A 15162-nucleotide genomic window follows, 5' to 3' on the forward strand; every position below is an offset into this window, starting at 1 on the left:
TGTATTAGGCTGTTACGTTTATTTGCCTATTAAGTAGGAAATAATGAAAGTTTTAACACTATCATATATTTTTTCTATATTTAATTTTAACTGGAGAGAGAAAAACACTCCTCAGATTTACGTAAAGATATCACAGATTTTATTTCTTTACAGATGAATTTTGTTTCAGTTCTAATGGAAAATGCACAGCTTTGATACTTGAACTAATTTTTTAATGATACAGTATGCTAGATTTCAGCAAGGTTTATGGCATTTGTGTGTTGGAATTTGGGACCCTTAAATTATTAGATTTTCATTGAGAATTTTTTGGAGGAAAACTTCATGCTTTATAAAATAACTCTTCTGGGATTATTTTATATTAAAAGGTATTCCATTGCTGTGCATTAATCTTTCATCACTCAATATAATACGGCATCTTGTCTTCTACCGGTGGTTTTGTGGACTTTGGCTTGAATATATTCATTTATTTAGGGGCTCCTGGCTGGCTCAGTCAGTGGAACATGCAACTCTTGATCTCAGGATTGTGAGTTCAAACCCCACGTTGGGTGTAGAGATTACTTAAAAATAAAATCTTAAAAATACATATTTTTTCATTTATTTGGTTGAAAGCACTAAGCATCCTCTTTTTTTTTTCTCTTTCTCTCTAAAGCTGAAGACCCGTCAAGGAACAGAACTGCTAATTCAGTCTGATAATGACACTGTTATTAATGATTGGTTTAAAGTTCTTAGTAGTACTATAAGTAATCAGGTATGTATTTTGACTTATGTAAATTTTTTTTACTTCAGAGCTGTTTTTCTTTTCTGCATTCTAATTGGTTATTGAATATCTGGTTTCCAGTTTATATGTGATAAACACTTCTTTAATTTGTATTTTGACAAGAGGTGGGAAAGGCAATGGTGGCTTAGCAATTCCTTGGGGCTGGTGAATGATTTAATATTCTCAGTTATATAATACTTGCTAGTAGTGGATTTTAAATAATTTTCCCATGAGGCATTGGTCTAAAAAGAAGTAATTCAAGAAGCGGGACAAACCGTTCCTAGTACGTAGTATTTATTCAATGACTAATGAGTTGGGAACAGTACTATTTGGTGGAGACAGGTCCTAAGTAAAGGTATGAGATGAATGAAGCTGTAGATTCTTTATGAGCACATTTTCTTTCCTTGTGACAGCTCTTTAGCTACCCCTGGAGGTGTTCTAGTTCTGCCCTGTCCCCCAGCCAGGGAGGTGTTCAGTACCCTCATGTTCCTGGTAAATTAACCTCTTATATGTGTGTGTATAATGTGTATATATTTGTATATGTCGTAGATACATAATATAATATGTTATATAATATATGTAGTGTATATGTATAACAACCAAAAAGAACCTCCAACTTATATTCTGCTGTTAGTAAGAGCAGGAAGAAACAGATAGGGGCTATACTTTTTGAGACTATTTTCTTGTCCCTCACTATAGAGGGACATGACTCCTGACTAAGGATCAAATGTCAGTGACGAAAAGGAAAATGAATACTTATGGGAGTGTGTTATGATTTTCAACTAAACAGATTGAAGAAAAGTTGGGAATCACAGGCTTTACTGGAGAGTGAGAGGTCTTTCAGAGACTATAGGTGAAATCTCAGGATGAGGTTTGTGATCTTACTGAAGTATTCTACCTCTGTGGGTTTCGTGTTTTCACTTATAAAATAGAAACATTGGGTTTGATTTTTTTCCAAGTATCCTTTTAAACTCCAAAATTCTTACAGGGTACTCAGTTCAAAACAACCAGATTTGGAATCTTGAGTATCAACTCTTCCTCCTCTTTTAACTCTTCTAGCCCATTATTTACCCATCTATGTAAATATGCTTTTGCAGTTTGTAATATTGTGTATTTCTGAATCTTGTCTCTTCCTTTCCATTTATTCCTGAAACCATCATCAGGACTTTTTATGTTAGACAAGAGTCACTTCCTAAACAGTTTTTATTTCATCCCCCACCAGTCCATTCTTAATAGCATTGCTATATGAAACTTCCTAATGTTAACTTTATAATCCTCTCCTGCTCAGCAAAGCTTCTGTGACTCTCATTAAAACTCAGCAACCTGAGCCCGATCTATCTTTTCAAATGTACCTTCTATTCTACCTAATATGGGCTTTCCACTGTAGTCACTGTAATCTGTTCCCAACCCCTTGAAAGCAAGTATGGCTGCATTCATTTAACACATGTGGGAGTGCTTTGCCCTGGAGATAGAGCAGCATGCAACCAGGTGCTACACCTTTCTGCGTGGAGTTTACAGCCAAAGGCAGAAGATGACTGGAGACAGAGAACTGAGCAGTTAATACAGTGAAATGTGATGAGGTTTATGATGGTGAGGGCTATACGACTTACTACTTAGGTAGGGGCTAACTAGTGTTAGGGGTCTAGGAAGGCTTTGCAGAGAAAGTGTTTTTTGTTTCGTTTTGTTTTGTTTTTAATTGAAGCCCACAGGATCAGAGAATAAGCCCACATGAAAAGAGAGTAACATATTACTATGAAATTTAAAACATTTACTGTTTACAGAGTAGCAAAAGATACTGTAGAAATATGCACAATAAATACAGAAAGATGCATGAGACTTCCGCAGGGAAGATTGCAAAACTTTATTGAGAAACACTAAAGAAAATCTAATTATATGAGAAGTGTATCATGGATTAAATGATTCAATAGTATAAAGATAAAATATTCTTCCAAATGATTTATAAATTTATAGACTTGAGATTTTTTAATCTCTTTCAAAATCCTAGTAGGTTTTCTGGTGGAGCTTGGCAAGCTTATTCTAAAATTCATACCAGAATATAAAGGGTAAAAATATCCAGGACACACTTGAAGAACCTGTAAGGACTTGCTCTGTGAGATGTCAAGACTTCTATAGCTGTATTAATTAATACAACATACTCTCCATATCAGGGTAGATCTACAGACCTGTGGAATACAATAAAGAGCCTAGAAACCAGCATTCCTTTGGACACTTCATGCCAGATGTAGCACTGTAGAAAAGTAAGGAAGAATAAATTTTGAATGGTGCTGGGTCAACTGGATATCCAGGAAGAAATTAGAACCTTTCTTAACACTATACACAAAAATACGTTCTGAGTGGAGCAAAGACATCAGTGTGAAAGGCAAAGCAATAATTTTAGCTTTGAGAACTCACTTCAATTTTTTAACCTGCAGAAGAGACTTTGGTTAGGCTGTACACGAGTTCTAGGATTTCTTTCAGTGCCTAACACCCATGAATCTGTGAGTGCGATTACTAGCTATTGATACAAAATGTAATTTGAAAAGATTGTTAGTGTGAAAAATTAATGTGCCATTGGCTAGTTAGCCTTGTACTGTTAGCACAGAATGTAGCTTCATCATGTCCTCTCACCATAGCTTGTAGGTCAGAACCTTTTAACTCTTGTTACTGTCATTTTTAAGCATTTGATCTACATGAGGGAAGATAGCCTCATCATCAGTATATAAACCCATTATCCTGTGAATAATCAGCATTTTTTTCTTTTTTGGAATTCAGAATTAATTCTCCCTATTTAGGGGGAAAAAGAATATTTTTAAAGATTTACCAAGTATCTAAATCATATCATATTTACTATGTACTGATTGGGTCCCTAAAATCAGTCGGGAGGATCAGTTACTGATTATATTGAGAATTGTGCTATTACATCTAAAATAATCTCAAAAGTAATATGTGGTTGGGAAACCTCTAATCAATAGACAGAAACTGATGAAGCAGTCGAAGAGGAGATACCAGATTCTCCAGGAATAGAAAAGCATGATAAAGAGAAGGACCATAAGGATCCTAAGAAACTTCGTTGTAAGTTATTCTTTACCTGTTTTGTTAGTTGTTTGAGCATCTTCTCTTACTTTTTGAGTATTTTAAATATATAAAGGCTGAGTGGAATCTCCAGTGTTACCAGGAAATCCTAAGGTCAGGTATTTGTAGTCTTAGTGTTTTAGGAGTACTCTCTTCCTTGTTAACTCCTTGTTAATTTTCAGCCTCATCGTGTGTACCCATACAGCATCTTACTGATCTTAAGATGTTGTGGTCCTTTAAGAGAAAAAACAGTGTATTAGAATGCACTTCTATTGAGGTATCCAGGAAGCTGAACTATATTGGTTTAAAAATATCTAGATCTTAAACAGTAATTATATAGAATCTTGTACTTTAAGACGTCAAAAGTCATGGGACATGTACCATACTTCACACAAGACACCGGGCAACCATCTCTGGGCTAGGATGTGACTGTGCAGGAGCAGCTGCATGCATTCATGTCCCCAGATCATTCATATATATGTATGTATGTGTACATATGTATGTGTGTGTGTAAAGTCAGCAAATGAGAATAGCATTTTCTGATGCAGGCCCCTTGTGAATTACATTGTTTAAATAGGAAATTAGCTGTGGCTCTAAACTTGTTAAAAATATTTTAACAAGTCCACATTTAACTGAGAATTTTTGACCTTGGATTGACTTTTGGATTAACTGAATGATTAGAAAATCATTTCTACATTTGTTCTTCCAAATTCTAATGAAGGTTAGGCCTATTAACAGACATTGTCATTGACATATAACAGTGTAAGCACATGAAAATTTGATTATTTTAATGCTTTACTAATATATTCTTTATGCTCTCAACTTTCCTCAAATATAGTTCTTTCCAAGAACTATATTTACTTTTACTTTTGGGTATTTTTTTTTGGAACCAAAAAAGAAATCAGAGTTATGGAAATGTAGGAAATTTTTCAGATGGTCCCATTCTTAGTTTGGAGATAATTATGATGAGGTGTGTTTAATTTAAAGTACAAATAATAGTGATGGATATTACATATATCTAGACTCCTAGTCCCGTAAGGATACTTCAGGATAGACTTTTTTTATGTTTTATGGACATTTTTTTTCCTCATCATTTTACCTTCTAAAACTGGTGGAGAGTCAAAGGAGATAAGTAGTATCATTTATGAAATAATGATTATAAATTAGAATAACCCATGTCTTAGCACATAAACCAAAGAAGGTACAGTTCGTGTTCAGTGTTTAGTGATAATGGCTTATCACTTTGAAATTAGGTCTTTGTTAACTTGATTCTTGACATCCTACTCTTAAACTATATTAAAGTTAGAGTAAGTTTATAACTGATTTTAACATATGAAATTAATATTTTTGAGTGCTAGGTGGAACAATTTTCATCAGTTAAGTTTTTATTTTATGAAATGCTTAATATCCATTTGTCTTAAGCCACAAAAGTGTCTAGCATAGATTCTTCAGAACAGAAAAAAACCAAGAAAAACTTGAAGAAGTTTCTTACACGGCGTCCCACTTTGCAAGCTGTTCGTGAAAAAGGTTACATTAAAGGTAGGTAGAAGTGATGTTTATAGTAATGAACTTTGGCTAAAATAAGAAGTTAGACGTTTTAAATTAAAAACTGACATTTCTAACAGTAAAAATGTTTTCTTTCCTTGAAGTTACCAGGTTCATTGGTTTAAAATACATTTGAATGATTAAAATTGATTTTTCAGTGCACACAGAAAGTTTAACTAGGAAATGAACAGACGTAAATACCAAAGTAAGTTTTTAGAGACTCTTACCAGAGAAACTACAGGGGTGAGATGGATGGATAGAAGACATGACAATAAAGACTTCCAGTTTTGAGGGGCACCTGGTGGCTCAGTCAGTTAAACGTCTGCCTTTGGCTCAGGTCATGATCCCTGGGTCCTGAGATCAAGCCCCACGTTGGGCTCCCTGCTTAGTGGGGAGCCTGCTTCTCCATCTCCCTCTGCCCTTCCCTGGCTTACGCTCTCTCCCTCCCTTCCCCCCTCCCTCTCTCGCTCTCGCTCTCTCTCTCTCTCTCTCTCTCTCGCTCTCTCGCTCTCTCTCACTCTCTCAAATAAATAAGTAGAATCTTTAAAAAGATTTTTAGTTTTGAGATGCACAGATCAGAAGAAATTTTGAGTGAAAATCACTAACATAGTAGAAGGAAAAAAATAATGAACAATTTTATCTTGATTGTTTGCCTTCAGTTCTCATTCCAGATGATTCTAAAATTAGTATAAGGTGTTTTTTCCTAATTATTTTTATATTTATTATTTCATTTATAAGCAACAATAGCAATAATGCACTAACAGGATCTTAATAGCAGAGTCTTCTTTAAAATCACATATACTTGTATATACCTTTAGTTCTTACAAGCACTTTTAATTTCAATGATGAAATTTTCTAATAAAAGACTCAGTGACATTAATTAGTAAATGAAGATATAGATAAGGGTAATATAATATATATATATCCTCGAAGTTTCCAAAAAAGACCATCACTGGAACATCTGTTTGCAAAGCATCTAAATTAAAATACGCCAATAGGTTTCATTAAAAAGATATTTAAAACTTCTAGGTAGAGTTTAGCTAATTAAGTGATTCAGATTAACAGCCTTAAGAGTTAGAGGTAAATAGGGACGTCCAGATAACACATAAGAATTTAGTATATTAAGTTTCAAACTTTAAAAAGAAGAAAAAAAAAGCCTGACAAATCAGTGAATAGAAATTGCTATTAATTTTTTACCAGGCCTTTTGTTGAGAAATATGAACTGTTGCTGCTTTATGGTGTTGTTCAGGACTTCAAATACTTTGTTTTCCTGAACAGTTAGCACTAATGTGGCATTTCAGAAGTGTTGGGTTGAAAGACTAATAAAACAGCCTTTGAAATATACTTTGTGAAATCAAGGGTTGGCACACGACGGGTATGCACCGCGCTTGTTTTAATAGTTTAAAAAATATTTAGGTGTTTACTAAGTACTAGGTGTGAGCCTGTGTGCCATGAATACCTGTTGGTTTGAGAATTACAAGGTCCCTGCCCTCATGAAACTTCCATAAAAACAAGAGACCAGATAATTATGACTACTATGAACAGTCTACCATGGGAAATAGGGAGTGACCGTAATTGGGTTACCTTAGGCTGATCATAAGGTTTTTCTAAGATGACAATTTGGCTGAGGGTGGGAGTGATAAAAGGAGCTAAGTTTGGGGGAGAGGATGGATCTCTGCAAAAGGTATAGAAAACTAAAAGGCTTTCAGGTGAAAATGGGGTGTTCGTGGAGTTGAGTAAAGCAGGAAAATTGTTTGAAGTGGAATTGGAACGGGTAGACAGCTCACATAAGGCATGAGTCATAGCAGACTATGTCAGGGTGCATTGTATGTCTTCTGTAGCACCGTGAATAGTGATTGCCATTTTGCAAACTCAATTTTAGCAGGGTGGTTGATTTTAAAAAATAAAATCTCTTTTCAGATCAGGTATTTGGAGCCAATCTTGCTAATCTTTGTCAGAGAGAAAATGGCACAGTGCCAAAATTTGTGAAGTTATGCATTGAACATGTTGAAGCGTATGGTAAGGAAATGAATTTTTTTTTTTTAATGTTAAGCACACTAACCCATTGTTTTGCCATCAAAATCCTTAGGATTTTTATGATTTTGAGTGATGGAACAGTCATAGATGTTAAGAAAGGCATCGTTTGCAAAACTTCCATGTTTTAATGATTACATATATCTGTTTTAAATTAAGACCTTTTCAGGCACCTGTTGAAACTCAGCACTTCCATCTGATTAAGTGTATGGTATTCTTTGAAGCCATTTGGGGTTGGCCTTTTGCTTAAAATGAAGAAGGTGGTGATTATGAAACTGAGTTTATTAGAAAGTGATTTGACGGTGTAGAAAAGAGGCGATTGTGTTTACTTACCAAGAGAAAGTTGCTTCTCTTTATAATAAAAATGAGATGACATTTTAAAACTTGTTAAGTCAACTATAAAATGTCTAAAGAGACAAACCTTCTTTGCCATTTCCTGTTAAATAAGACAAATCAATTTATATTTTGGTTGATCTTAACCTAATATTTATACTAGAAAATAACTATCATGATGGTAATCACATTAACTTGTACATCATCAAAAACATCTTGTAAAATTAAAACATTTGCATAATTTGTAATTTCTGTCAATTTCAGATCTTGTCTTTGACTTTCTTGTCAACATGACAGTGGAGATACTGTGCCTTTATTTGCATTTCTGTGAATAGCAAATCAGATAATGTGCTTTCTTAAATGTGTATAGCATTATCATTTAATGAATATTTGGATTTTTTAGGCTTACTTGGGTGAATTCCACATGATTCTATTCCACATATTAAAAAAAACGAATAAACTACATCAAATTAACAGTTTTTATTTTAATTCATTAAGTTTATTTATTACAAGCACTTAATAGGACAACCATTTTTAAAAGAGTGCTTTAATATGTACATTTACATTATGAAATGTGCCAAAAAATGGACGGAATGGTTTTATCTTTGTTTCCTTTACTTTCTGAACTATCCCCAGGTTTAGAAGTTTATCTTAAATTGTTAGTATTTCAAGTTTAATGAGGTGATTTTTTTTTTTGAGATGATCCACAGTCTACATGGTAAACAAAGTAGAATTGTTCTGTTTGTTAAATAGAATTCAGAGTGTATCTCCACCCCCTCTCCCTCTGCCAAGCATCTATAAAAAAGCCAGTTAGAGGAAAAGCGTATTTGCCCATTTGATTTTAGGCTTATGTTAATGAATAAGGATTCTGAAACATGCAAGCATCTTTAGAAAAGGCAAAGACCAACTTTAAACACAAAAATACTGTAATTTTCTCTTAGGTTTGGATATTGATGGGATATACAGAGTAAGTGGCAACCTTGCTGTGATCCAGAAACTGAGATTTGCTGTCAATCATGGTAAGATCATACTCCCTGTTGTTACGTGCAAAAAAAAAAGCACTCTTAACTTTTAGAATTGGTTTAAAGTTATTCAAAAAAATTTCCTGTTGTTTTTCAGATGAGAAATTGGACTTGAATGATAGTAAATGGGAAGACATTCATGTTATTACTGGAGCACTCAAAATGTTTTTTCGAGAATTACCAGAACCTCTTTTTACATTTAACCATTTTAATGATTTTGTTAATGCAATTAGTAAGTATGTCAATACACTCAGTGTTTATTCTACGTGTTGAAAGTCCTCTGTACCGATTAAGCCACTACATTGTATGATCCTTCCTTTTAAATTATTTCAAAGGATTGTTTTACTTCAGAAGTTTTAAATGTGGCCACCAGATGTCACTGTGTATTACCAAATGTTGGGTTCTAAACTATGTCACTGTTTTCAATTTCATGCATAATCTCTCATTATCTCTCTCTCTCTTTTTTTTTTTTTTTTTTAAAGAACAAGACCCAAGACAGCGAGTCACTGCTGTTAAGGACCTCATCAGACAGTTGCCAAAGCCAAATCAAGATACAATGCAGATTCTTTTTAGACATCTCAAAAGGTAAGAGGTTCACCACAGAAAAGAAATAGTAATTAGGGAGAAAAAAAGAAAAAGGTAAGAGAAGTGCACAGTTATGAGGTGTGGTATAGTAGTCATGAGGCCAGGGTCCCTCAGACACTGGTTCACATCCCAGCTGTGCTACTTGCTGTCTTTGTAGCTTGAGAAAGAGAACTCCTTTGGGCCTTGTTCTTCATAGGTAAAATGGTCTGGTATGAAAAATAAAGTAAATATTATATGCGAGGTATTTACATAATGCCTAGCGTGTAAGGGTTCAGAAATTGTTGTTTAACTTAACCTGAAAACAAGATTTTGGTTATTAAATGAGGACTATTAAATTACCTTAGAAAAAAAGCCATCATGGCTTTCAGGTGACTACATAGCCATTTTAATAACTGATTTTTGCCTTCTGACAGAACACTAGAATAGTAAGTTATGCCAGTGAAGGAGATTAAAAATCAAACAAATATAGAATTAGTAAAATGAAAATTTAATCTCTGTATACTAATGAAAAATTTCCCCATCATCCTAGTGGAGTAATTATTGTTACCCGAATTGTAGTTCATACTTAAGTCTGTGTCTTACTTTAAACACTAAGCTGAAATATTACATGTACAAAGTTTGTTAGAGTCGATATAATTATACCTTTCAGCTGTGTTTATCCAAAAGAAGCCTTCATATGATGTTTGGACTGAATTCTACTTGCTTTTAAGTAGCTTGAATGTATCTTAGGAAGATGAGTACTATTTCTCATTTCTAAGTGCAAACTGTTGATGTTTATAATACAATTTGAAGAATTTTTCCTTTTGTATGTTTTATATTCTCTTTAACAATTTATTTTTCCCCCCTTAGAGTTATAGAAAATGGAGAAAAAAACCGAATGACTTATCAGAGTATAGCAATTGTTTTTGGTCCCACTCTGTTAAAGCCAGAGAAAGAGACTGGTAATATAGCAGTTCATACTGTCTACCAAAATCAGATTGTAGAATTAATTCTGCTGGAAATAAATTCCATCTTCGGGCGTTGATTCTTACAGAAGACAACCTGTGGAATAGAAGCTGGATTCCATCAGATTTCAAGCCCTTAGACATGATGTATTTTATTTTTGGACCAAGCAGTGACTCTTTGATTTTGCACTTTTTTGAGGGATCAGAAGGGAATAGGAGTCAAGATGTGTATTAGGCCCTCATATTTGCTGCTTTGTTGCAAGTTGGTATAACTGTGTGTAATTTTGAATTAATTTTATCCTGAATGTTTGCATTTCATACTCTGAATTTCAGTAAAAATCAAAACTTGCAATTCTAACCAGTCATACACACTGGATAATTTGGTAAGAAAACTTACATGTTTTTTTTTTCCTCAAACTGGATAATGTAGAATTTCTTTTCATCATTCGTTAGATTCATCACTTGATAGAATAGTACTCACTATCCGTTATTTTGAAGACGCTCTTGGGCATTCTAAACAAAATGAAGTATATCCTTTTTGAAGCCTGTGTATTTCTTTTTCAGAGGTTCTGCATGCAGTGGCAGTCTTAAGTACTACAGTTCATCATAACCCAGATGTAATTCCTTGGCGAAGGCTTGCCACCTTCACTGTGTTGCACACTATCCGTATTGGATGTGTGTCTTAGTTGCTTGTTTGGGCAGCACACTAATATTACTTAACACACTGTGATATACTGGAATTTAATTTAGCATAAGTCAGTTCAGGGTATTTTGGGGCTGTCTGTGCTACCCTGATTTGTAGCTAACAATCCTAATTATATCTAGTGCCATACTGAGTTCTTGGTATGACCCTGTGGAAACAGACATTATTTGATGTAAATATAAGCTAAAGATTTAATGTCCTTTAGCTTACGTATATAATTTTGTTGTATAGTCTCAGAGTACATCCTAACCTGACATTTCTAATCATGATATTGGTAATCTTTTCCGTGAATATTAGGTTCCTCCAGAAATAGGCTGTTATTTGAGAAACTTAACTGTGTGCACTTTTAGATTTTAATTACATTTACAGGCAAATCACTGTAATGCAAATGGTACTGGAAAAATACTGAATAGACTTGCTAAATGGTAAATGCACTACAAGAGGAACCTTTTAGATAATTTAATATGTACAGAATACATTAGAAAAAAATTTATTACAAAATTCTAACTGCAGTATGAATAGTGGAAACCCATATGTAAATTAGATGGATGTCAAATGGAAAATGACATTGCTAAATTTGAGAATTTCTTTTTACATTACTAATGTAGATTGATTTGTATAATAAAACAGGGTTTGGAAGGTTTTGTTACAGAGAGCATGGTCTGTTGAAGATATTTTAAGATGTATTTTTCTAGATTAACTGATGTATATGAAATGTCTAATCTGAATAAAAACTATAAGAGGTTTAGAGATTTTCCATTGGAAATGTGCATTTTGGTTTTTAATTTTTTTCTTGTTTTTGCATTTACTGGCATACTCTTATACCTCATTTTAAAAAAATCAACTGAATCCAAGATTTCTTGTGGAAAATATATTTTCTTCATTTTTTCACACTTTTTCTACTCCCTGCCATGCCAATACCTCCTCCACTCTCCCCCCTCCAATTTTTATTTCTTCATCAATATTTGAAAGTGAATGATTTGTGACCAAGACTCCTTTTCTTAGAATTGCATTTGTAATTAACAGGTTGCCTTCCTTGGGAACAAATAATTTTTGTAAAATCTGCCTAAAAATCTCTTGTGAGTTTTGTGGTAAAAATATTGTTTGTTGTTGTGGTCTTGTTGAATTGGTAACAAACCAAGCTACTTGATAGCTATGGAAAGCAGATTGTTTTGGGCAGGGAGAAAAAGCCCCAAAATGAGAACGTTTATATTTGCCTAACGATGTCCTGAACAATACAATATGCTTTAGAACTGGCCTATATAGTGATTGTATGCCAGCAAAACCATTAGACTCAAACCAGTGATGCTCTTTCTCTTGGTAGCTGTGGACATAACAAAGATTAAAATTGTCCTGTGTTTCTTGTTTCAAAGTACATATGTATGTATGTGGAGTCTTAAATGTTTTATTAGTCTGCAGCTAATTAGTTTATTGTAATATTGTATGTACAGTGAGATCAATGTCTTGTGTTTTCATCCTTTGTGAATTAAAAATTCTCACTTGTTTTTTTTTTTGTAATAACAAAACCAGTAATATTTTCCTGTCTTGACAACTTGATTTTTAGTAGACAATATATTAAAGGCTGAAATAAATTGTCAGTGGAGTTTCATTTACTAATAGACCTTCCTTCAGAATGTCATTTTAGAAAAATAGTTGGAAATTAAAGGAAATAGTATATTCAAATATGTAATTACATTTAATTAGAAGAAAAATACTTATTTAAATTTTACAACTGTAAGGAATTTTACCTTTACTCTGGAAAAATGACATTACTTTTTAGTTAGAAGCAAATCTGCAGTTTTTTTTTCTTATGGGAAAAGCACAAATGGAATAATCCAGCTGAACTGGGCTTAGGCAGATGGGTATGTACATGTACATGTGGTTGTGTATGTAAATGTGTGCATGTGTGCGTGCGTGTGAGTCACTGCTTAACGTACCGATGAAAACTGAAGAGCAGTCATGATGGCAGATACCTGGAGACCTTCAGGTTGGTTCAGCTCCATCCAGGCTGCTCTTTCAGCCTGTGATACTAGATGTTAAGACAGCAGTGAGAGGAAAAAGAGTTATTCTGTAATTTTGCTAAGAGATTCTTTTCCAGCTCATGGGAGAGACCCTCTAATTAAATATTTAAAGTAAACACGTGGTTTCCCATGACACTAATTTCTCCAACATCTTTAAGCAACACAGAGGAGTCTGCAACATGCCATTTTAGTAATGAGGAAAATAAAAATAGTCAAATGGGCATCATGTTCTCACTGGCCTAATAAAAGCCAAATGCTCAAAGATCGCATCTATATAGAGAATTGAAAATGGGTAGAAAATAAGATTTTATGGAGTTTGCTTGTCTCTCTGAACTCTAGCCATCAGCTCTAATGATCCTCTTTTATAGGAAGCACATTTCCAGTACAAGACTAGAGACGTTGTTTAATAGGGACTGTAGCCTGTATGTTACATTCCTGGATGTGGGGCACAGTTCTGTTTTTGTTTTTTTTTAAATAGTATTTGAATAAGTAATACAGTTCTTTTAAATGAAACTTCAATTTTAAACTAAAAAACCAACAACAAAAAACCCCCCAAAAACCAGAAAGCGAAGGGGGCCGCAAAACAAAATCAACAGCCTTATAATGTGAATTAGAATCTACTGGAAATTCACAAGTTGCAGACCCAGGCCAAGCAGAGTCAGACTCAGTATTCTAGAGAAGGGGGAGGCACAGAATGCCTAATGAGACATTCTGTAACTACTAAAGACAAGGGACGTCTCCTGAAGAATCTCAATTAGTCTTCTCAACTGCAGTTTTGTGGGCCAGTGGTGGCTGTAAATATATTCAGCTGGATTGAGTTTTTACAAATTAGCCTTATGTGAATATGGCACTTAAATGAACTCTTTCATTTCCTTCATTGCTTCCCTTCTCCCACAGGAAAAAAAGGAAAGGAAAAAAAAAGCACTTTCATGGTACTCTCATAAACAGAGCACTTGTGGAACGAGGTAACTGTTTAACAAACCACTACAAAATGTATTTAGAATCTAAAGTTTGATTTCTTTTTTTTCTCCCCCCTCATCAATCCACCCCCAGCTTTGTTTTACTTCCTCTGTTTTCAGAAAAACCGTTTCTGGTAAAGATTTTAAAATTATTAATGCTGGTTGCTACATCACGTAGTTCTATTAGTAGTGTCTCACGCGGCAAGTAGCATTGAAACTTGTAACGTCGTGCATCTTGTAATGATAAAATTCCTGGTGACATCAGCAACAAAAGAGGCTGCGGAAGCTCTTATCAACAGGGCCTTTGCAGAGGTAGACCTCAAACTCTGAGCTCATGGTGGAGTGACCAGTGAGCATTCGGCATAACATTCAAGGCCTCCTTTCTCCTCCTGGGCATTTTGAGAGATTGTTTATATTTAGGGAAGAGAAATGGGACTCTTAGACACTCAAGTAAAACTGAGTCTCATTGATTGATAAAGCAGGACAGAACCAATAGGGACCCGCACATTCACAGCCTTACTTAATGGAAGCAGAAAATGTTAAGCCTAAAACTGAAGGGAAGAAATATCTTGATTAGTTACATTATGTCTCTTTAAAGTTTGTGATCGGTTTAAGTAAAGCATATCCCGGCATGTTCAAATAATACCATTTGAGGAAGAAACTAGCAACTTCTCTACATATTGGGAGCATCTGTTTTCAAGCTAAGTTAATTTTTATTTGTATGGCATATTGAAACTTACAAAATACAAAGTTCTTTCAAAAAATATGTGCTCTAAAACATTATATTTCATAATTCTCCCTCATGCTTATCTCAAGTACATGACACCAGAAGAGTTTAAAATCAAAGAACATTTTTATAAAGGTCTGCCAAACTTCGAATATTTGTCCCATAATATGCTCTCATGAAGGGGTCTGGAAGGGTGGTAAATGTGATTTGACTTCTATTACAGCTCCATTAAAATGCTTGCAATTTGGTAAAAATCCGTTTGAAACTGCAGTTTAAGAAAAGCTTGAGGTGACAGTGTTCTCTGGGAAGTGTAGGAATGCTATACTGAGATAATATTCCTGAAGTTATGTCACAGTATTCTTATTGAGATTTTAGGAATTTTCACCTTGGGAAAGATTTTCTGAAATCATATTTTAGAAACTGAATAACTGATGAAAGAAATGGTTCTAATTAGAGCATT

At 34.2% G+C, this 15162-nt stretch overlaps 1 protein-coding gene across 3 annotated transcripts in view; it reads left to right on the plus strand.

Moving 5' to 3' along the window:
* The window catches only part of ARHGAP12 (Rho GTPase activating protein 12), a 109290-nt gene extending 95382 nt beyond the window's left edge, over positions 1-13908 (plus strand). For all 3 annotated transcript variants that reach the window (XM_080811559.1, XM_080811557.1, XM_080811558.1), the window contains 8 exons: positions 650-748; positions 3730-3829; positions 5252-5368; positions 7295-7393; positions 8683-8760; positions 8861-8995; positions 9246-9348; positions 10198-13908. In XM_080811559.1, the coding sequence (XP_080667685.1) occupies positions 650-748; positions 3730-3829; positions 5252-5368; positions 7295-7393; positions 8683-8760; positions 8861-8995; positions 9246-9348; positions 10198-10372 (906 nt within the window). In that variant the 3' untranslated portion in view covers positions 10373-13908. The remainder of the gene's footprint in view (positions 1-649; positions 749-3729; positions 3830-5251; positions 5369-7294; positions 7394-8682; positions 8761-8860; positions 8996-9245; positions 9349-10197) is intronic.
* The last annotated feature ends 1254 nt before the right edge of the window (positions 13909-15162 follow it).

The sequence above is a fragment of the Martes martes genome (genome assembly GCF_963455335.1).
Source record: "Martes martes genome assembly, chromosome: 8".
Classification (NCBI taxonomy): domain Eukaryota; kingdom Metazoa; phylum Chordata; class Mammalia; order Carnivora; family Mustelidae; genus Martes; species Martes martes.